Source organism: Neolamprologus brichardi, chromosome 12 (genome assembly GCF_056152115.1).
Source record: "Neolamprologus brichardi isolate AB-2024 chromosome 12, ASM5615211v1, whole genome shotgun sequence".
NCBI lineage: Eukaryota > Metazoa > Chordata > Actinopteri > Cichliformes > Cichlidae > Neolamprologus > Neolamprologus brichardi.
The window spans coordinates 31604299-31626212 of record NC_142115.1 but is presented as its reverse complement, the minus strand read 5'-3'; the positions used below and the strand labels follow the sequence as shown (position 1 = coordinate 31626212).

General features: G+C 37.3%; 1 protein-coding gene across 5 annotated transcripts in view; it reads left to right on the top strand.

The window, feature by feature from the left end:
• taok3a (TAO kinase 3a) overlaps nucleotides 1-21914 on the top strand; it is a 63087-nt gene that overhangs the window by 11070 nt on the left and 30103 nt on the right. For 4 of the 5 annotated variants that reach the window (XM_006803871.2, XM_006803872.3, XM_006803873.3 and 1 more), the window contains exons 2-3: nucleotides 13762-13875; nucleotides 21160-21399. In XM_006803871.2, coding sequence (XP_006803934.1) covers nucleotides 21268-21399 — 132 coding nt within the window. In that variant the 5' untranslated portion in view covers nucleotides 13762-13875; nucleotides 21160-21267. Of the gene's footprint in view, nucleotides 1-13761; nucleotides 13876-14540; nucleotides 14585-21159; nucleotides 21400-21914 lie in introns of all 5 variants that reach the window. The other variant, XM_006803874.2, reaches the window with a different exon arrangement.

Sequence of the window (21914 nt, the reverse complement as noted above, 5' to 3'; positions counted from 1 at the left end):
AAACAGTCCCATGGTTATTGCCTAGTCGATATGGCCTATCTAGTCATCCAGCCCCAGCTGAGCCTGCATAGATATGGCCAATGGCAGGGGATGTTACACACATTTATACCAGTTTACAACCAAAAGCAGTCCAGTGTGTCACAGATTGTCAGTAACAGCTCGGTACCTGAATGCTGAGACCTCTTTGACCAAAAGGCATTTGCGCCTAATTGTTTTCCTTTTTTTGTGAATCAAAAAAGGGATTTTTCCCCCTAATGATGTAAAGACACACGAGGCCCTGGTTTTACTTCAAAGTAAATTTGTTACTTTCCTATTTTCTTACCTAAACTACATTAGCACCAGAAATGGCTTTTAAAATGAACATTTTAAACATTTCACACAGTAACTGTAATATCATTTTCAACTTGTGTAAATTGAAAACTATGGGTCTTGATTCAGTTGATTTCTTTAGGTGTGAAAACATTATGGTGGAAAAATATCAACGTGCTGTGCCCCATGATTTGCCTTTCACCCACCCATTATCGTAGGCAAACTATGGGTATATATTTAGTCATGACATCATTACAGTAAATGTCCTTCATACTATACTCTGAAAGAATAATTTGCTCTGCTCATGTGACTGTAGTTTTTTGGTTATGCCACTTTTGTTAAAGCATTCAAAAGCAGTAGAGGCCTAGTGAAGTGGAAATCGTCTGAAATACTTGCTTTTTTGTTTCAAGGTGAGATACAGGGCAGATATATGTATGCAGTTATGTGTTTGTCAATCTATTTGTATGAGCAAGAATACATTAAAAGATTATAATAAAAACATTTTTTTTTTTAAACTAGGGAGAGGAACGGAGCATGTGCAGAAGAAAAACCAGTTAAAATTTTGATTCAGTGTGGTTCAAAACCAAATGCCATCATCCTTAGCATAGCATGCAATCATTCCATACCCTTTTTTTATGGTTGTCTTTGGGCTTTTTGCTTGGACCTGTCTTAGGTGAATCAAAACCATAAAAATTACAGGTTGCACATGTGGAAGGATTTTTTTCTTAAATTATGCTTACCCTCACTTACCACATTATACATGTATTTTGCCTGTGAAAATCTATAAATCAATTTAGTGTTTAAATTTCAAAACATAAATGATGTAAAAGTTTGGATGGCTTATTTAGAAGCTGCTAAAAATGTTGTAGCTTCTGTTTTACTGTAGAAAATTTAATGTTTGCAATATTAAGATTTAGAATATTCCAACCAGGTAATTATAGCTATTAATATGGCCATAGATGGGGTTTTTTCCATTGTAAAACTGTAAAAGATGCAAAGACACTAATACCTTAATAATTTTAAAAAGTAATTTGCCGGGGTTAGAGAGCTATGATTGTGCTTGTTAGTTGAAAGTAGGTGTCATCACCTGACAGTATGTAGACAGAGTCTGACAAATACTCTAAACTTGGTGACACAAGACTTGAGTTTTACAGATTAAATTAGGCTTGTCTGTGGGATGATGATTGCAGGTTACACCTTGTTGCTCTGTTTGACTGGCCTCAGTCACCCAACCCTGTCATTAATATCTATAGTGCAGGCCCATTAGCTAGCTGGAATATCACCTGAGCAGGTCATAACAAATTTGAAGATGAAGCAAAATGTTTTGCAAAATGCTGGTATCTTGATATGTAATTGAGTGGGAGATCATTTCAGCATACAGAAATCCATTAAACAAAACAAAACAATGAAAGGATAGCATTCTTGATTTAAGACCTATGACAGAGTTTTGACTTCTGCTGTTTGTAAACTGTCTAACAACATGAATCAAATATGGCTCAGTGAAGGAAAAAGAACTTAAATCTTATTAAGCAGGAATCCACATCTCTTGCAACAACAAGTAGGCTGACATAAGTGTTATTTGTTTTTTTTTCTTTTGTATGAATTCCCATCCCTTTCTTCTTACCAAGCCATTGTTAGTCCATGCTCTTTTGGGCTACATAGTGAACTGTTTTCTGATCTGATGCCCCCAGCAGGATGCGATCATCTGTCTGTGCCTTGACCTTTATGGTCATGGTGACATGTGGTTGCTGTTATGGAACTTAAACATGCTTTGAACTTGAACAATTATTGCCAGGATTGAAAGAAGACTCATGTTACAGTCAAATGTTTTACCCGAGCCATTGGTTCACCTTAAGCACCACTCCCACTCCACACTTTGTCACTTTGTAATGATGTCACCTTACTTTATCCTTTGCTCCCATTATAGTTACAAGAGCTGCTGGAGGACTTTGTCAGTTGATCAGGAGTTTCATACAGAAATATAAATGCTTCTGAGGCAAACCAAATAATCTTTTCAGTTCACATAATTGTAAAGTTAATTATATAAGACAACTGACAAAACGTATTGAAAGAGATAAAAGTGTCTAAGTAAAAGATAAAATGAAAGGATTTGCAAATGATAAAGGGCTTCATCAACAATCTACTAATGGTAATTTTGTGGAGAAACTGTTTTGGACTACAGCTGTTGTGTGTTCATTATCTGTTCCTGGACATCCTAACACTTAGCAGCAAGAAAAACATAGGTGTAACTAATCCCATCAGTGAAAAGTTGTTTATTTCAGTTTTAAAGTGATGCAGTCATTTTAATGCCATCTGTGCTTTCACTCTTGTGATGTTTTTGAAACTTCCCTAAAAGGCAATGGTGTTTTAAAGGAATTTGATCTGTGTTGTTGAGTGCCTGGAAAGTGCCAATTAAAAAAGGAAAACAAATACTTTTGAGAGGTACATTTTTCTAATTACTCTGGGCCATAAATGAAGTCACTTGTGACTTCAGACCACAAAGGTACAGTTATCAAGTCATAGAGTTCTTGAATTAATCATAATTTGGAGACATTTTTAAAATGTGTTTTGTTTGAAGGGTTCTCAAGCCAAAAGGCTGTGTAAAAACATAGATGAATACAGTCCATCAAATAAAGATGCAATTAGTCTTAAGAGCTTTACAAAAGAAGCCAAATGGACTTTAGGTTTGCAAAAATGGTTTCACCTTTCATCCAAGAGGCTTCTTCATTTCTGAAGAAGGATGCAATTACTTTCATTTCACCAGTTACTTCACTAAGACTAAACATTATTATGAGCTCTAGAGACAGAGACCTCTTTTATCCTCTCTTAATATCTGCCATCAATCTTTCTCTCATTTTAATCAAAAGACCCATTATTAGCACATATTACCTCTGTCTGTATACACATACAGGAAAGTGTACTTTTACTGACTCATACTGTACATACTCATACTGACACACAGCCCAAAGCCAGCGTACAAATTTTGTCCAAGCTAAAAAGAGAATATCTAGGTTAGTGTGAGCCCTGGGGCTAATTCAAGTGTTATTTTATGGTTGTATTTATATTTATTTATTAACATCATGTTCTCTTGGGGACCATGAGTAAGTCATTGTTGCTAAGGTGCGCGCAAACCCTGCAAACCACTTCAGATTAATTGAATGTTTTGGATATAATTTGCATAAATCCAACATGTGCATGTTGGTGTTTGTTCAGTGAGTCAGCTTAGAGGAGGTGGCGCTGGTGGAGTCGTGCTTTTAAAATAATGAACTGATCCTGTGCAGGGCCTACGAGGGTTTTCAAAAAATAGAGTTTGACCAAAATGATTGCCCAGGAGAAAAGGAATTACATAAACATGGACCTCCCACATTTAGACATGTTTTAATTGCAGGCACGTCATAGAAGATAAAATATACAACAGAAAGCTGCCATGACGCAGCTGTAAGGGTCATAAAATAGCACACTGGAGCTTAACTGTTTCTGAGATTAGGTAAGATTCAGAATATTTTTATACTGGTTATGGTAATACCAGTTTCTAAACGGTTATATTTTGACATATGTCTGTGTTAATACTGAATCTTAACAGTTAAAGAAACAGATTTATTCTCTTTAGTTAAAATTTTAGAGCCTATACTTTATTAAACACCAAAATTAATATTAAATTACAACAAAGTTGAAAGTGCTGAAGATTTTTACTTCAAAAAACATAAATATCAAAACACAGTCTTCATTCTCTGGCACTGTCTGTATGTGTAGAAAAGAGTAGTAAAAATCCTGTTATGTTTTCATCCACCTTAAAGTGGAACAAAGGCGTGTCTGTGTTTGATGTCAAAGTTCAATAACTCTATTGTCTCGTGCTTTGTTGGCCTTGTTGACTGCATGCTTCCCTGTCCTTCTTTTTTTGTTCTCAGTTCTTTTAATAGCCTATCTTTAACCTCTTTAATCCCTTTGCTTTTTTCATATCAGTTTTGTTTATTTGAACTGTAGAGTAAATAGAAACCTTTACTTAAACTGTTGCAAAGGAAGATGCAATTTGTTCTTGCAAAAAACAAACAAACAAACAAAAAAACGTGCTATAGCTTCCTGCCTGTTCAGTTTTTTAAAGCCAGTGTGATGTGAGTAGTTGTCAGATGTTCTGATTTAGAGTTTGTAGATAAAATATTTACATGGAAATATTTGATGTGGGATCCTCAGACAAACTGAATGTCTGACAAACATAAAAGTGCCATAAAGAAGTCAAGTACACTGATTTGCTGTGTGCCTACACTGGCCAAAAAGCACCACAACTATGAAATGAATGTCTGTCTAGGTGTAAAATATTTACAAGGCCATTTGTAGAAATGTGCATATACTACCTGAGCTCTCACACATATTTTCTGATACTTTAATAAGTTTTTATTACCATATTGAGATCAGATTTTCTGTGTATATTTTTCCTCATTAAGGGGAAAATTAACTATTGAACTCTAGATTATCTATGCAGATATTTCACAGTATGACATAGTTATTGTTTAAAACTATCAAGATAACAGTGGTGACTGCAGCTGTCAGATAAAAAAGCAACTAAAAATCCTGTGCTGCAGTTTACATTTAGAAATATGTTTTATTCTGTTGGGAATTAAAAAAACAGACAACACAACAAAAAACTTCTAACTCTTGCTTGGATTGTTTTTTAAAGCAGCTGGGGTGGTTCTTTACTTTTTTGGTGCAAACTTTAGAATTGTTCAGTTAGGATTGAATAAGTTTAAAACCAGAAATCTGTTCAGAACAAAACCTATTCCAACGAAAATGGTGGTCTCACCACCTTCCATATATTTCCGAGAGAGAGGCAACATTAAATTGCCAATTAAATGCATTAAATTGCTGTTCTTGTTTTCATTAATACAGCTTCAATACTGTACTGCCCACCAAACTGGTAATATGCCCAGAACAAATTGCATCTTCCTTTGCAACACAGGATGGCCATTTTTTTAGGGATGTGTGCATGTACAGGGCTCGCAAAATTGCTAGCCCGACATCCCGGGGCTAGCAATTTTTCCAGTCGGGCTACCAGAATCTATCTCTGCCCTGCCCGTCAGGCTATCGTAGGAAGGAAAAATATATGTCAATGCTTTTTCTGTTCAATCAGAACCAAGTATTTGAGTTGATGATTGTAATTTTTATACAATGTCGTAATTTGTGTTTCAACAATTTTTTGATTAATGTTTTGTTTCTGTTACAATATTATACTTTAATGTATAATATTGTAACAAAAACAAAACATCAATCAAAAAATTGCTCTTTTTTATTTGGGCTACTTAAATTTATTTTGGGATAAAGGCATTAAAGATGTATGCTGAACAATCATTCCATCATGGAAAAAGGAGCAGTTCAATAAAATAATTACAAACCAAAATTATCATGTATGTTAACTTGTGACCACTGCTATAGGTTACAGGGAACTGCACATCATGTGAAATTCTTTGTTGTGCTAGAATGTTTGTTGTGACAAACCAAAACTAACCAGATCAAAAGTATGCACTGTAACAAAAACAACCACTAAACATTTAAAGAATTTGCTCTGCTACTTAAGGCTGATATGCATTGTTGACAGTTGTTGTACTAAGTGTATAGTGGACTGCAGAAGGCTCAAAGTAAAGGGAGACTTGGCCTACTCTCATCACAAGTGGAACAGCATCTCATTCCCTGTTTTGAATAATTTGGAGCTTTTGTAGTTAAATGCTTTCTTCTCCTGCTCGTCATCTCTACTTCTTTCTTTGTTGTGTGTGTGGTTGTAACCTGTTGATCCTTCAGCTCCCAGCCAGACGTGCCCAAAGATAAACCTCCTGCTCTTCACCTTTTACTTTCTCTTATGTGCAAAATTGGCTGTGAGGGACTGTTGAATAATTTAGCAGCCTGGTGATGGGGCTCTGTGACACTGCTCTTAGTGTGTTTACTTGTTTCATTGTGTGTGTGTGTGTGTGTGTGTGTGTGTGTGTCTGTGTTTGTATTTATTTAGGGAGGAGGGGTTTGGAAAAAGACAGTGTGTGAGAGAGACTGTGAGTTTGGGAAAAAAAAAAACAAAAAAAACAAGACAGTAGACCACACACACTATTGACAGGGTTGGAAGAAAATGTTCAGCTGAAAAGGCACTAGCACAGATAGTTGCCAGAGAGGATGAATGGCTTTAATGAGAAAACTCCAGGCTTTGCTCTAGAGGGACAGACACACAGACCGACCCCTCTGTATTCATGGGATTTCTCTGAAAAAGCTTTCACAGTGAATAAAGGATGGTCTTTGTGCAGCAGAATGAGTGTGACCAGTGCTGTGCGTATGTTTGTGTGCCTGCATATGTGTGAGTATGCCTAGCTTTCATTACCATTTTCAGACAAGTGCACATGTGTCCAGCGCACAAGGTATGCTGGCAATGCATTAATTGGGGGATGTTTTAGATACCACACAGGTTGGCAACTTCATTACCTCAGTACAAATGAAAATCACTTGTATAGAGAGGCTTGGGTACTGTGAATTTGCTTTACAAGACTCCAAATTAGGATAAAATACTTTTGTAGCTTCTTGGATGGAAAAATGTTTCAAAGCAACTCAGAATAATCTCCTCTGAACTTTTAGGTCTTGGAAAGAACATTTCAAAGATGATCCTTGTATATGCTGAGACTTATGTTAGATTATCTGTGTGATTTGATTTTGCTGGCATTATCTTTCACTGTGCCGAGATGGATAGAAGCAGTTTTTCCAGTGCAAACAATCAGAAGTAATGACTTTATTTTTAGCAAACCAACATTTCTATCTTCACAGAAATCTTTTTGTCTTGCATTTACTTTTTTTATTCCAATACACATTGTCAAACAGAAATTAAACTTTTTTTAAATTTAAGATTTAAATTTACATGGCATTAAATGCAAAATGTTTCTATCTGAAAATCTTTTTATTTTCCATTCAGTTACTTTATAAATGAATTAATTGTTTGTTTATTGAAATTTTCAATACATTTTCATCACTACTCTCTCCACGTCTTAGATTAGATTACGTTTTTAGGCCTCTCAAGTCTAAGAGGCCTAAAGCCAAAGATATAATAGGCCTCCAAAACATTCTCATGTGTGAAGGTTTTATGTGTCTTGGTTGTGCTTGTTCCATTCTCATTACATAACACTCTGTAGGTCTACATAATTTAAAATGGCTTTTCTACATCAATGTGGAGATTAAAATTGCCATTGACCTACAAAGCTGCAAGACACAAAAGGGCCGTCCTCCTCTGCTTTGTCACAAGTGTGCATTGTGTAACTTGGGACTATTGAGAGCCGTTCTACTGTAATAGACATCGCGAGTAACATTAGGGCCATTGTTGCTGGAGGTGAATTTTTAAAATGATTGAAATTGCAATAATTGCAGGCTTATATAAAGTACAATATGCCTCTTTCAGAGGCAGGATTTCAACTTCAGTATTGTGTAAGAGCATAAACAGAAATGAAGTAATGGAATAAATTTCATAGCATTCGTTGCTAATAGATAACTAAAGTCTTAGGTTCTGTTCTGACCAATTCTGCTTAAATAGAGGGACTGGGTAACACTATGGTAATATTGGATGAACCAGGACCTTATTTTGGTTACAGTGAATTGGCATGTCTTGGCACTTTATGGTTGATTACAGTAACTTAATCACCCCTTTCGGCATGTACTTCACAGTAGCTGCAGCAATGTGCTGGTAACATTATCTCTTATGCACTAGACTCACTCAAAACACTGGACCCATGTCACACACAATTTACACATACTTGCGCTTTGACCTTTTGGAACATACGGGTATCAGCCTTCAATTTCACTTCACTAAAAGTACAGCACAGAGTCTGATGCTTTGAAGCATTGTCTTTCAGGGACTTTCATGGCTGTTTTGAAAATGCATTTTAACAGTGAATATCTTTAAAGGCCGAAAGAATTTAAGATTATCAACATGTGTTAATGACAGTAGTGACCGGGAACATTTGGGTGGCATTATTTTACAATTAGAGATTTATTCAAAGTTTTTCTGTCTTGAATGATCAAAAAAGCTGTCTGGAGACACAGTATAGCGCACTTTATACACCGCCATTAGTGACCCAGTGACATTATCTTCTGTCTAAATGCTGGTTCTTAAACCTGTTTTTGCTATGTATTCTGGCAGTGCATTTGCAAGAAAAAAAGTTTTTGAATCCTTTACCATTTGGAATAACCAGTTTTTGGCATTGATTACTAACAAAATATAGTGAACCCAAGCTGTTTTGATGAGAAATCATCTTTGTAAAATATGAGTTTGGCTTACTTATTGGATGACTTGATTGACAAGCTCTCTTCAGGTCATGGCACAGCGGCCATTGGTAAACAAGACATTTGTCTCTCTTGTGCTCTCTTTTTCTTTAAATCATCGTGTTGTTCATTTGCTTTTGAGTTTTGGGTAATTGTCTTGCATCACTCACCCTCTCTGACATTTTTTTTTGTAAAATTTCTTGATTCAGATTTGAATTCAAAGTTTCTTCAGTTATTGCAAAGCATCCAGGCCCTGGGGTAGCAAGCCATGATATTGGCCTCCACTATGTTTCACAGCTGGAATACAGTTTTGTTGTTGAGCGGTGCCTTTTTGCCCCCCTCTAAATAGTTTCAATCATCTGACTGCAGAATATCATCCACAAGTGTTGTGGAACATCCAGCTGATATTATTTGGAGTATACTTTAAAAATGTTTTCATCTTGCGCTTCTGTTAACACCATTCTTATTTAGTGTTTGTGTTACAGGGAACATGAATCCTTTGTTTTTTGTTGGGGTTTTTTGTGAGGGTTTTGGGCCAGTCAAATCAAGACTTCTGCAGATGTTTTTCCCCTATCCTTGCATCCTTATTTTACATTATGTGAATTTTCAGGGTAAGGAAGCGTAACAACACTTCTTCTTCTTCTTCTTCTTTTTTTTTCTCCCCCTCACACAGTAGTAAACAGACACTCTTACCTAGAGCTGACAAATGCGACGGAGCGTTTTCTAGCTCTATGCATGATTTTTAAAATGCTTCCTGTGAAAGTTATGGCGATCCAGACATAGTTTTTTATAGCGTGGGGACTTAGTTTTTTCCCTTTTTTCTTTAAGGATGTGATTACTGACCAAAAGTCTTCCACATTTTTTTTTTTTTCCATTCACACAAAGGAAACCCCCCAAAAACAAAAAAACCCATTCTGCTGATAAAGCTGCCGATTACATTTGTTGTCTCTGCATTACTTTAAGTCACAATCGTAGGCACAGTAGCTCATCTCTAATCTGTACTTCATCCCCACGGTGCTTAAGCGAGATAGAAATGTAGAGGTCCATCAAAGTAATCTGTGCAGAGTTCATCATAAGTCATCTAAACCACAAATAAAGTACCCACTGTGAGGTTCTGATCTGTTGTTGCTTTAAGGCAACAAGAGCGAATCACTTCAAATAAACTAATGAGTAAGAATTGGCCCAGGGTTTAGGTCGGTGGATGGGCCACTTATTTGTCTAGTATTTGTCCCTCAATTCACCAACGCCTACATTTATGTTGGCATTAGGCTTAAAACTAATCTGAGAAGGTAACAGTCTTGTGTGCGTGTGTGCGTTTGTATGCATGCATGTCTCAGTAGTGCCACTAAGCTCTTGAGATGAGAGCTGCCCTGAAGTCTCCAAATCCTGCTTTACAGCATAAACTATGTATGTGTATGTGTGTATTCTTCACTGTGTGAAAATGAGTCACTGCTATAAAAATCCACACCATGCCACCCTGGCAGAATAATCAGAACATAATGTTTAGTTTCTTTCTATCTCGTTGGATTAGTTTATTTTCATCCGGGAAGAATTTTTCGTGTTGTTGAAATAGCCTCGTATTTTGGTTGCCTCGGCTTTATTTAAAGCGGTGTGTCACTATGGGACATGATTTTAAGCACAACTCCAAAATGACTCATCAAAAACCCACCTCAGTCATCCTCAGCCACACTGGGAGTCATTGATTACATTTGTAAACTTTGAGTCTTAGTGTCATTCATTTAAATTTAGGAAAATCAACACTCAAAAAAGAAGGATGAACTATTAAACTAGCCTAACTGGTTTTTAGTGCTCCAATTATGCACATAATTCAAAAGTTGGCTACTGAGACCATTTCTCGTGCTTTCAGTTCTTAGATTGCACAAAATTCCCCAGGTTTCCATGAAGGAAGTGATGTCATTGTTTATAACGTCTACAACCAGTTTTGTGACATTTTGTTTTTACATCTAAAAACTGAAACCAAAAGGGGATTAAAGTTGGACAAAGTCCATGTTTAACACCCTGACATCTCACTTGATGAATTGTTTGGCCAATCACCTTGAAAGCCGTTTCTGAATTTTTATTTTATTTTATTTTATTTTATTTTATTTTATTTTATTTTATTTTATTTTATTTTATTTTATTTATTTTTACCAAAAACAAGAAATGCAATGTTAGGCGGTTGAAGCAGTTTTTGTTGGCTAAGTTGTGTCTTGGAAATTGACAACATGTGACTCAAGATTTCTGATTCATATCACAGTGTGTCATAACAGGAGGAACAGAAAGTAAGAGATGGATTTCAGGATTTTGATTTCTAGGCAACACACTAATGAAGTTTATGAAAGAATGTTAACATAAAATGTCAGAGATGGTGTTATGCATGTTTTTCAGAGCATATGTTACCTTAATTCTTCTGAACTTGGAATAAGAAGTAATTTGATCAGTATTTCACTCATTTATGTTTGTACATGGTGAGCATGGACTAGTTAAGAGCCTTAAAATCAGAAACTTTTCACATGGGCTGTCACACTCTTTAACTTATCTTCTACAAACCCACAATATCCCTAATCCTTTTTTTTTTTTTTTTACTTTACTGTTTAAGTCATGACCACATGCTCTGTGCCTTAGTCTCAGCCATTTTTCTGTTTTTTTTTTTTCTTTGTTAAAGCACATTTCATCATGTCATGCTGCAGCTGTCCCGCTAACCTTTATAACCTTCTTTTCCTCCAACACCACGACTCACATGCATGCACACCCACTGAATGCTCTGAAACATTTGGTTGGCATTGCAGCAGTATGCTTCTAAGCCACCAGGCCAGGAGACATTCCAGTTTAACTTTCATTTTTTTAAATTTAATATGACCTCTTTTCTGTTTCATTCACATAAAATGTGTAAAGGACCAGTATTTACAAAATTGCCTTAAGACTTGATTATGTTTGCTTGTGACAACAGGGTTTATCTATTGTAACTCATTCTGCTGATTTATTCTTCATTTTTGTACTGTACATAAAATATTCATGTTTTTTTTATTCAAATGAAGTATCTTCACAGTCTGCATGCATATTCTGTGTTTATACCTCTAACCCTTAATCCATTAACTAATTGCGCAGTTAACAGATAATTATTCAGCAATCCAATTTGATAAAAGATTGTTTCAATGAAATTATGACAATTTGTACAGCCATGTCACATAATTAACTGAACAAAATTTTGACTCATTTCAAATTAGTGTATTTTAAAAGCCCTTATATAGCTCACACAGTACACTACATCAGTGTAAAATGCATTATTTTATTTCAAAGTGAAGACAATCGAAACCTCTTTAAAACACTCACAATGCTGCCTTTATGTTCTTATCAGTCCATCAAATAAAATTGACCTCGTCAAGAACTCGAAGACTCAAATAAAAGATGCAAATAAACCTGTACTGTTATACTTATTCCCACTACATAGACTGTACATCTTTTTCTTTTCATTGTTGCTTGGTCATAAATGCCAAGCCGGGTGGATTAAGCGAGGAGGAGGAGAAGTGCAGCCACAACTTTCCCAGAGGCTCATGCAAGCGTCAGTTGTGTTATAAATCATTCAGGGACACTCAGAAGGGGCACAATACATTTTTATCTCTCTTCTCTCATCTCTGAATCCCCTCTCCCTGTTTTATTATTGAATGTGGTTCCTTTGAGCGTCCAATCTGCCACTCGGCACCATCAAAAAGAGAGAGGAGGAAGTAGTGGGGGTTAACCAATAAGACACAGAGAGAGAGAGAAGGGTAAAAATGGCTGTAATGTGGGAGGCGGAGGAGATGAGGAAAGGACTCATTCCAGTTTGATTAGACACAGGAATTCGGTTGCTCAAACAAAAAGGTCACAGTGTCATTTGTGTCCTAAATAACAGATCTACTGTAAATCTTGATTGTCCAAGACAACAATTGATTTTTATTGTGTGCCCGTCTCAAAATGATTATGTAGTTGGGGGTGAGGTTGGATTCACTGGTAGTTGATGCTGTTCCACCTGCTTGTCAGAACGAAATAAAGGCCAGTAGCTGACAGCGCTCTGCTGTCAGAACAACTCTCTCAGATTTGATGTGTATGTGTGAATCGACTATATGTGTAATACTGTGTGTGTACGTGGATGAAAACAAAATATTATGCTTGCTTGTGGGTGTGCTTGCAAAAGCTTGTGTCCATAAGCACTGTATGTAGTGTCCTTGAACTCGTGTATTTGAAAGAAGATGCATTTGTCTGCAAAATAGGAAGCACTTCTTCATATAAAATGCTCGGATATCTAGCCTGAGATGTTGTCAGCTGACTGTAGTCTGGCATAGACCTCGAGCTCCCTGTGAAAATGGCCAAGTGGGTGTAGAAAATCACTCAACATGAACATGGTTTTTGTATCTGTCATTCTGCATAAAGGTAGACTGTGGATACATGAAGATGGCGGCTGTATTTTTACTGCTGCACTGAATAAAGTTATACCAATGAGCATTTTAAGGCAAAAAACATCTTACGCCCGCCTTTTAGAGAAAATGTACACAGATTACATTTCCACTAAATTTTCTGTTTTTGTTATGGAAATTACATTGCCATCTTTCCCGAAACTGAGAACATAATAAGTATCTATCACTAAAAAGATTTTCATTGGCTGTTGAGTCATTTCACCATCTGCTGTTATCAGATGTGTCATGCTATTTGTTTCAGTTCCAGAGTGCACCTATGACAAGGTTCCAGTTATAATTTAGTGTATCTCATATATATGCTGTTGACCTGATGAATCAATCAATGGAACTTAAATTTTTACACTTTTGATTATTTACGCTCAGTGATGATTTAGTGACCTTTGTTACCGTACACTCTGTGAGCACTACACCTATGGCTGTAGAGAATTCCTTATGGTTCTTACTGGTAAATATTACTTTCCTCCTCTCTTGTTTTATGAGCCAATGAACAACCCTTTGGTACTCTAGGGTAAGGAAGATGATATAAAATGTAGTTCAGATGCTTGTTGAGACTGTAAAATGTTGTGAAATGGGGAAAAAATACTAAATGGTTGACAAAGTAGGCACTTTCAGAGTGAAGCTAATGATATGAGATCAAATTAATAATCATAGTGTCTAAAATATCCCACCCAAAATCTTATTTGTTTATTTTTGCTTCTTATTCTTTTTTTTTAAACCCCAGGAGCAGTATTCCACCAGTCATGAGGGCATCTGAAAAAATGCAACACTGGATTTAAACCGAGAAGAGAGAGGGAAGACAGGCTAGTCCTACACACCCCTCAACACATTTCTACAGGTAGGTTATGTATTTGACTCTCTGAGGCTGTTTGATGTATTGTTTTTGCATATTATGACGATCTGTCTATGAGCAGTTTTTTATTTTTTGTTTAATTTTATTTTTAATACAATGAATTCATTTGTGTGTCAGAAATCCCCTTCATGTTACAGTTAAGACAGATGACACAGGGATCAGCCAAATGCAAACTGGGTCAATATTGAAAGCTTCTGCCCTGCTGGCTCTCTGATGTACTTAACAGCCAATCACCTCTCTTTCACACTGATTTGCAAGAATTTTTCCTATGGTTGTGACATGCAAAAAAAACTTTCTTGCCTGGACCAGTTTTGAAGTTAACAGCAGTTTAAATTAAAATGAAAGTTCATGTTATGTCACAGCTACATCACTGTTCTTTTTTTCTATAGTCATGGTGATTGTGTTTTTGAAATGACTCGGATTAAGTACTGCAGTTGAATTTGGTGGACAAGGGTTGCATTAAAAGGAACGTTTTTGTTTGGTTTACTTTGTTATACCATAGTTGTTTTCAGTTTTCCATAGAAAGTCATTTTGCTCGGGCACCGCTAAGCTGTAGCGATTGAAGAACTTGAGGTTTGTCTGTGGTTTGCAGTCTTTTATGAATTAGGCAAAAATGTAAATCCTTCTGCCAACTTGTCATCTTTACACAGAGAGCCCACAGCCATCATTGGAAGCAGTGAAAAGGAAAGCGCGTGTGAGTGAGTGTACATTCTGTGCCGTAGGCAAAGCTTGCTGCTGAGTCACACCCTGATTGGATAGGAAAAAAAGCTTGTGGGGATTGGGTGTGGTAGAGAGGAATGATTTTGGTTACAGAACGCCTCTCTAGGCAAGGATAAAGACTTATTTGAAATGTCTCGACTTCCCCTCACTGTCAGTCTTGTGAGCTCAAGGGCAAAGAATCTGTTAAGTTCACACTTTAGAGAGCTGCTTCACAATCAGGTCCATAAGACAGGTCACAAATACTGCTTAAAAATGTAACTGGCAAGGTGTCGAGGATGAAACTGAGTGAACTTTTGACTTTAGCTGCAAATGTTTCATGTCTTCACTTTCTTCATAGGAAAACAAGGGCTCACATGGCCTGAGGTGATTCTGCCACCTGATTAAATGTTAATGCCCTTGGCAGCTTTGTGTCATGGCTTCATATGAGAATGAAATGAAAGGTTTTTTGTGTTTATTTTATATAATATGCCTAACTCTTCATGCTTCCTGCATACGTCCTCATGAGTATGGCTACCATTTGAAAGAAGATGAATTAACTGTGAACAGAGACAGACTGCAACAATAATTTAGGCCTCGAATTTCACTCTATTCCAGGCCACTCTGTTCACCAAACCAACAGACTGCTAATCTTGCTTGATAACCCCATGTGTCAGAATATTAGATTCTGTTTGACTGAATATCATGCCCATAATAAATTTAATTTGATGGGTTATTTGTAGTACACAGATAAGAGCTACAAACTGCAAAATCTGTCCTTAAAAAACAAACAAAAAAATAACCCTTGAGCTTAAACTGAAAGCTCCAATAATACTGATATACCTGTTTTTGACAGTCCTGACACCTATTTCTTCAAATACGTTATCTATCCTTTTTATTATTGGTCTCTCCACCAATCCTTTATTAATTGATGTTATGTTATGGTGGGTGATTTGTCTAATATTATGCATATAGAAGCAGGTAGACTTTGCTTCCTTTGATGAGAGAAGGGTGCCGGTTGCATGTGTGCATCTTTGTGGAGTCTACCCGTGCACCATGGAAATTGCAGAAAGATAATGCACTTAATAGTTGATGGTGGCAGTTTGCTTGATGCTTGCATTTGGAGTTTTATCTACTTGTTCCTGATTTTAACATTGCTCAACCTCAGGACAGGTCAAAATGACCCTCAGGCTTGTGCTTCAGTGGGGACTCCACAACTGCCTGTGCTTTAGAGTCATCAGTTCACTACATCTGCCTGAACTCAGTGGCCAGGCAGCAGTCTGGAGAATTGCCATTCAAATTAAGCTATTGTACTATTGAGGTGGTGCCAAATATATGTAGTCTATCCTTAAATGGCCATTTGTGTTGATTCAGAACATACACTTCACAGACTTTCCACAATAAGAAAGAGTGTTATCACATCTGTAGCTTTAATTTGGCTTGTCATCACTATACAACCTTGGATTGTGCATTTAAGTAGGCTTTTATATTATTCATACAATAACAAGGTTGACCCATTTTATGCCATGCAGAGGCATAAACACAGACATGCATGCACATGTCACACACACAAATGCCGTATCCTCCAAGGACCTTCTCCTACTCCGGTGAGATGTGAGGCTCTATCTGCGCACACTACTACACTAATACACACTACTAAGGCTCTAAGCCCGCTTTCTATAATGTCATGATAGGAGTTGAGAGAACTGGATTATTACGTAATTTTTATTCTTTCACTCTCACACACATACCCACCATAGGACTAGCCTCAGTGTACAGTTTGGTGGATTTTCTGCTTATTTTTTTTTCCGTTTCTGATTAGAGCTGGTGATTTGAATCCCAGTAAGAATTCCCACAGTCTGTCTAATTCCTGTTCCTGTCTAAAGCTGGGAGGAGGGCCAGTAAGCTGCTAAACCCCCCTGGCTATACAGAAACATATGGGCAATTGTGTGCTCTCATTGATGTATTGGTGCAGATACATGCTTGTGTACAGTACCCTGTTTATCCATGTGTAAACATAAACATAGATACATTAGTGCATACCTGCATTTGTGATATAAATGTACACAAACAACCTCAGAAGCATGTACTTCATTTGTGCACACATGACTTTAGATAGACGTGAACCTACTGTAAATGACTGCATGCAAAGAAAATGTTCCTCTTTCTCCAAGCTTCTCTTTTTCAGGCAATTGAATAGAATAGAATAGAATAGAATAGAATAGAATAGAATAGCCTTTATTGTCATTGTACAAAGTACAACAAAATTGGAGTGCCACTCCCTTGGTGCAAAATGCAATAATAAATATAAATGTAAAATATAAAAAGTACAATAGAACAACTGAAGTACTCAGACAATAATAAGTACGATATATACAGGATAGCAGCATAATATAATGATAGTATGAATAGCAGCATAATGTAGTGACAATGGCAAGTATGGTAAAGTTAAGCAGGTTCAATTGTTTTGTGCTTATTTACTACGGTGATAGCTCTGGGAAAGAAGCTATCCCTGAATCTGTTTGTCCTGGTTTTATGTGACCTGTACCGTCGGCCTGACGGTAATAGTTCAAACAGTTGATTACTGGGGTGAGAGTAGTCCTTAATGATATTGCCAGCTCTGCTGAGGTACCGAGAGTTTGCAATGGCCTCCAGACTGGGCAGAGAGCAGCCAGTGATCTTCTGGGCTGTGTTGATGACCCTCTGCAGTACTTTCCTGTCTGCAACTGAGCACCCTGCATACCATGTTGTTATGCCGTACGTTAGGATGCTCTCTATGGTGGCTCTATAGAATGTCACCAGCAGCCTCTCCTCCAGGTTGTTCCTCCTGAGCACTCTCAAAAAATGGAGACGCTGCTGGGCCTTTTTTACCACCGCCGTGGTATTTGCAGTCCAGGAGAGATCATCAGAGATCTGCACGTTGATACTGTCATTTATTGATTATTATTGATACGATCTTAGAAACTTTTTTAATAACTCCTGTACAATACAATGGGTTTCAGAATTAGTTTATTCACCTTTTGCACAGAAGACACTCAATATTTCTGTGAAGCTGTCATCTGTTTTCATTTATCAATAATATCAATTATACAAAACAATTCTGTTTCCTCTTTTCTCTCTTATATGTCTATGTGGTAGCCCAGTTAATTCTTATGCCCTTGCACAGTCTATTATTCAGGTATTGTTTAAAAGAATATAATCATTTATTAGAATAAATGTTTTGTTGGTGTAGTGTATCAAGATATAAGCACTGTTGTTGTTTTAATTTTTAATTTATTTATTTATTTTTTTACAAATATGTGCACTAGAAAGATAATACATTACATTTGTAAATATCATGACAGGATTTTTTACTGGTAATACCTGATAAAAGCTTGTCAATGCTAACCCCTGCCTGGAAACGGTATGTTTTGAATTTTTTGGGACCAAACACTGCCAATTCATGTATGAACTCACTATGAAGAATTTTAGTGGAAAATCCTTCTAATTGCTCTTCAAAACATATTAAATTCTTCAGTGAAGCTGTGTTTGTGTAAGTACTAGTCAGATTAGCATAAATCACATAATCTCTTTTGCACATAATTTGTATTTATGATGTATAGCTTATTGTATATAGCAAATCCGGTAGCCTAGTTACCCACCCGGGCCTCACACACATCCCATTTACACACTAGGTGTACATTATTTTTGCACATGCAAAAAGATTCACACCTACGCATATGTATAGTGTCATTCTTTGAAAATGTGGCTATGAGTATGTTGTAAAAAATTTACACACACAAGCATTTAATCTGTCTGAGCCATTTGCCTAATCAGCTCTCTCAGAACAATGCCATTCATAGATCCTTAAAACACACACACACACACACACACACACACACACACACACACACACACACACACACACACACACACAGCAAACTGTCCAAACACTGGGCTTTGCTGGGCTAGTAACAGCTTTACGAAGCCCCCTGAGTTACAACCTGTTGTTGCCACATTGCATCACTTCACACATTTCAGGAGACTGGAGGAGGAAGAATGGAAAAGAACGAGAGAAGGTGGTGTTCAGTCTCTGGAGTGATCACATGAATTTGGTGTTCATTTGCTTCATTTTTGTCTCTTAGAACAATCTCCTGACTGTTTCCATCTTTGTGGCTTAGATCAGCTTTCAGAGTTCGGGTAAAGCCCACTTACTCTGTTGGACTTTTTTTTTTCTCCCCCCTCTCGTTTTTGTTACCCTGTACCAAGTAATGAATGCATCATAGTGAGGGTATGTACATGTATATCTGTACTTATGTGCACTATATGCTGTGGGTGTGGGGAGAAAGGTGAGATGGAGGTTGTGTCAGGCTTTTTTTTTTTTTTTTAGTAGTTATGTTAGAGAGCTTCAGCAGGAGAGATGAGAGAAAGACGGGGCTGATGCAACCAGGAGACACACAGACAAATGTTTCAGAGTCACTAACACAGACATGGACACACACAGGTTCATATTGTAGGTGCACTTAGGAAAAACAAATTAAATACTTACTGCTGTATATATGTGTTTATGTAAGCATAAACATTGCACACACATGCATCCAGATATAAGGCGATGTATGCAAGTTTCTTAAACTGATTTATATTCTTTTATTGCACTTTTATGTTGGAATAAATATAACATACACATTAATAAAATAGTACTAATGTTTAACTTACAACCCACATTATTGAAAAAGCTCATTGATTGGATATTTGATGAGATCACAAAGAGCTTCGAGCTGTTTAACCAAGTTTTTACTGAACCATTATGCACCAGAAACTGCACAGTATAAGTTTGTGTACAAACAGCTACATATATTGTACACACTTCATCAACTGTAAGATTTTTATTATAGTCATGAAGAAGCCATATTATGGTTTTATGTTTCTGAGAAAAAAACCCTCTATGACCAATAGATGCCTTAAACTAATTTGTAAACCTGCATGTATGATCTCTCACCTTATACAGGCTGATAAACTGGAACCATGGCCGTTGTTTATGTGTAAATCTGTGGCTACTTACAAGAATGTTGTGGAGCATTCTTCAAGAGAAGCCAGGGCTAAATGCCATGAAATTGATTTTAGTCAGGCTACAGCATCAGCACAACTGATTTACCCAAAGCTGAGATGTTACGGCAGCTTTTTAAATGGCAGCAGGCTGTCACAGTGCTCCAGGAGACCTTTCTATATGCAGAAGTTCATAAGAAGCAGCATGTGTGTCATTGTGGTTTTCTTCATCATTATTTCTAACATTCACTGAAATAGACTGTGGGCAGTGTCACTGTATATTTTGATTTATATTTAGATTTTGGAATATGAAGCACAGCAACAAGTCTTTTTTGCTGCAAACCACTCACTTTACTTACTTTGATATTTCAAAAGTCTTTAAAACTTACTTATGTCCAAGCTCATATCCTTTACATTGAATTGGGTAGTGTCATCAGCCCAGTATATCTGTGGAAAAACTTATCAAGAGTAGCACAAGAAGCTGACAGTAGCTTCCTGGTTACATCAAGTGGACAGTTTAAAGTACAATAAAAGCTGTTATTTAGCTTTTTGTGGCCACGTGTTGGAAAAAAATCCATGTTTCTCAAACGAAATTCCAATAACCAAAACATACACGAAGCCTAGTGACACATATTTCTGTCCATACTCAAAACCCCAAGGCTGGAATCATTATGCGTCTGGTGCTATGGAACAGAGGGCTCAGGACTTTGCCTTTAAGACTGATATTTTTGGAGTGGGTGCAATGGCTTAGATCCCTTTAAGAGCAGAGGATTAGGATGATGCTGATGCTTAGTGTCTTGGCCTGGGTGCCTGTGTGTCTTGCTGCCTCTGCCTGTATGTCAGCTTTCTCTGTGTGGGGCTGGCCTTTGGAGCCAGATTTACTTGCTGCATCTGGCTGATGTGCACACAGATTTCATGGTAGAAAGAAAGAGAGAGGGAGAGAATGAGAGACACTGGTATCAGAGAGATGCTGTGCGACTGCGTGCATGGGTGTGAATGTGTGTTGCATGTTCAACGAAGCTAACTGGAGCAGGGTGTCCAGGATGCATACACGCTTGATGGCCTGGCTGCAGCCTTGTGATACAAAACAGTCAGCATTAGTGTGTTTGTGTGTGCGCGCGGGCACCATGTCCATGTGTGGAAATGATGCATCAGTGACTCAACTTCTGCTGTCAAACATGTGCGTGTGACTGTGTATGTAAGTGTGACTGTGTGTGATGAGCAGCAGGACTAGACGGCTATCATCGTCATTATTAGCAAACATTTTTTTATTAATTTTTTTCCTGTCTTATCACCTATCAGCTGTCAATGAGAAGCACTAATGAAAATACTCAAAGAAGCCCTGCATATTGCACATGAAATAAGGATATTCTGTGAAGTGACATTAAATCAAACAGTGTCTGGATGTTCACAAGTATCAACAACCATCCTTGGGTGTAAATGCATCTAATTTTAGCATATATGCTAGGAAACAAATGTGTTGTTATCCAGTGCACGGCAGTAAATATCAGCCTAATAGTCTATTCTCTTGACCTTTCTTTTTCCCAGGTCTAGCTGGCCAATGCCGGACCCGTCGTGGATATTTGGTGGTGGTAGTAGCAGAAGTAGCGTGTATGTGAGTGCGGTGCCTGGCGCCTAGCCCATGTCCAGCACATAATGCCGTCGTCCACACGGAAAGGAGTACCGAAGGACCCCGAGTTGGCAGACCTCTTCTTCAAAGATGACCCAGAGGACGTTTTCTGTGACCTGCATGAGATCGGCCATGGCAGCTTTGGGGCCGTCTACTTTGTAAGTATCAGTTCACAATTATGGTAACTCTGGCTTTCAAAGGCCTTGAAGTAAATTAGAAATTATTCTTTTTGAGAAAGATTTAAAGCACTTAATTTGAGTTTTGCAGCTTTAGCGATACAGATCTGAAAGAACAGCAAAAGTGGTTGGATCATTTAAGAAGTTGCATAAACACTTCTAACATTATATATTGCAGTTTATCATTGTTATTAGCTAGTTACATATACACATACTTACATTTCTTGCTGAATAAAGGAATATGTATCCTGTAAATGTAGTGCACCACATTATGGCTCTTTGAAAGCAGTTAAGTGGAGACAGATCCTCTCTCAGCACTTTTTCTGTTTCTTATTAATCTCATCATCACTAATTACTCATCAAGCTTTGATATTAAAGCTGCATGGAGGAGGGAATGAAAAGCATCTTGTATTCTCCTTTTTCTCCTCCTTTCTCCCTTTTCCTCCAGATGCAGGACTAGGGGCGATAAGCCTCCTCCCTGCCTTGCAAGACAGCTG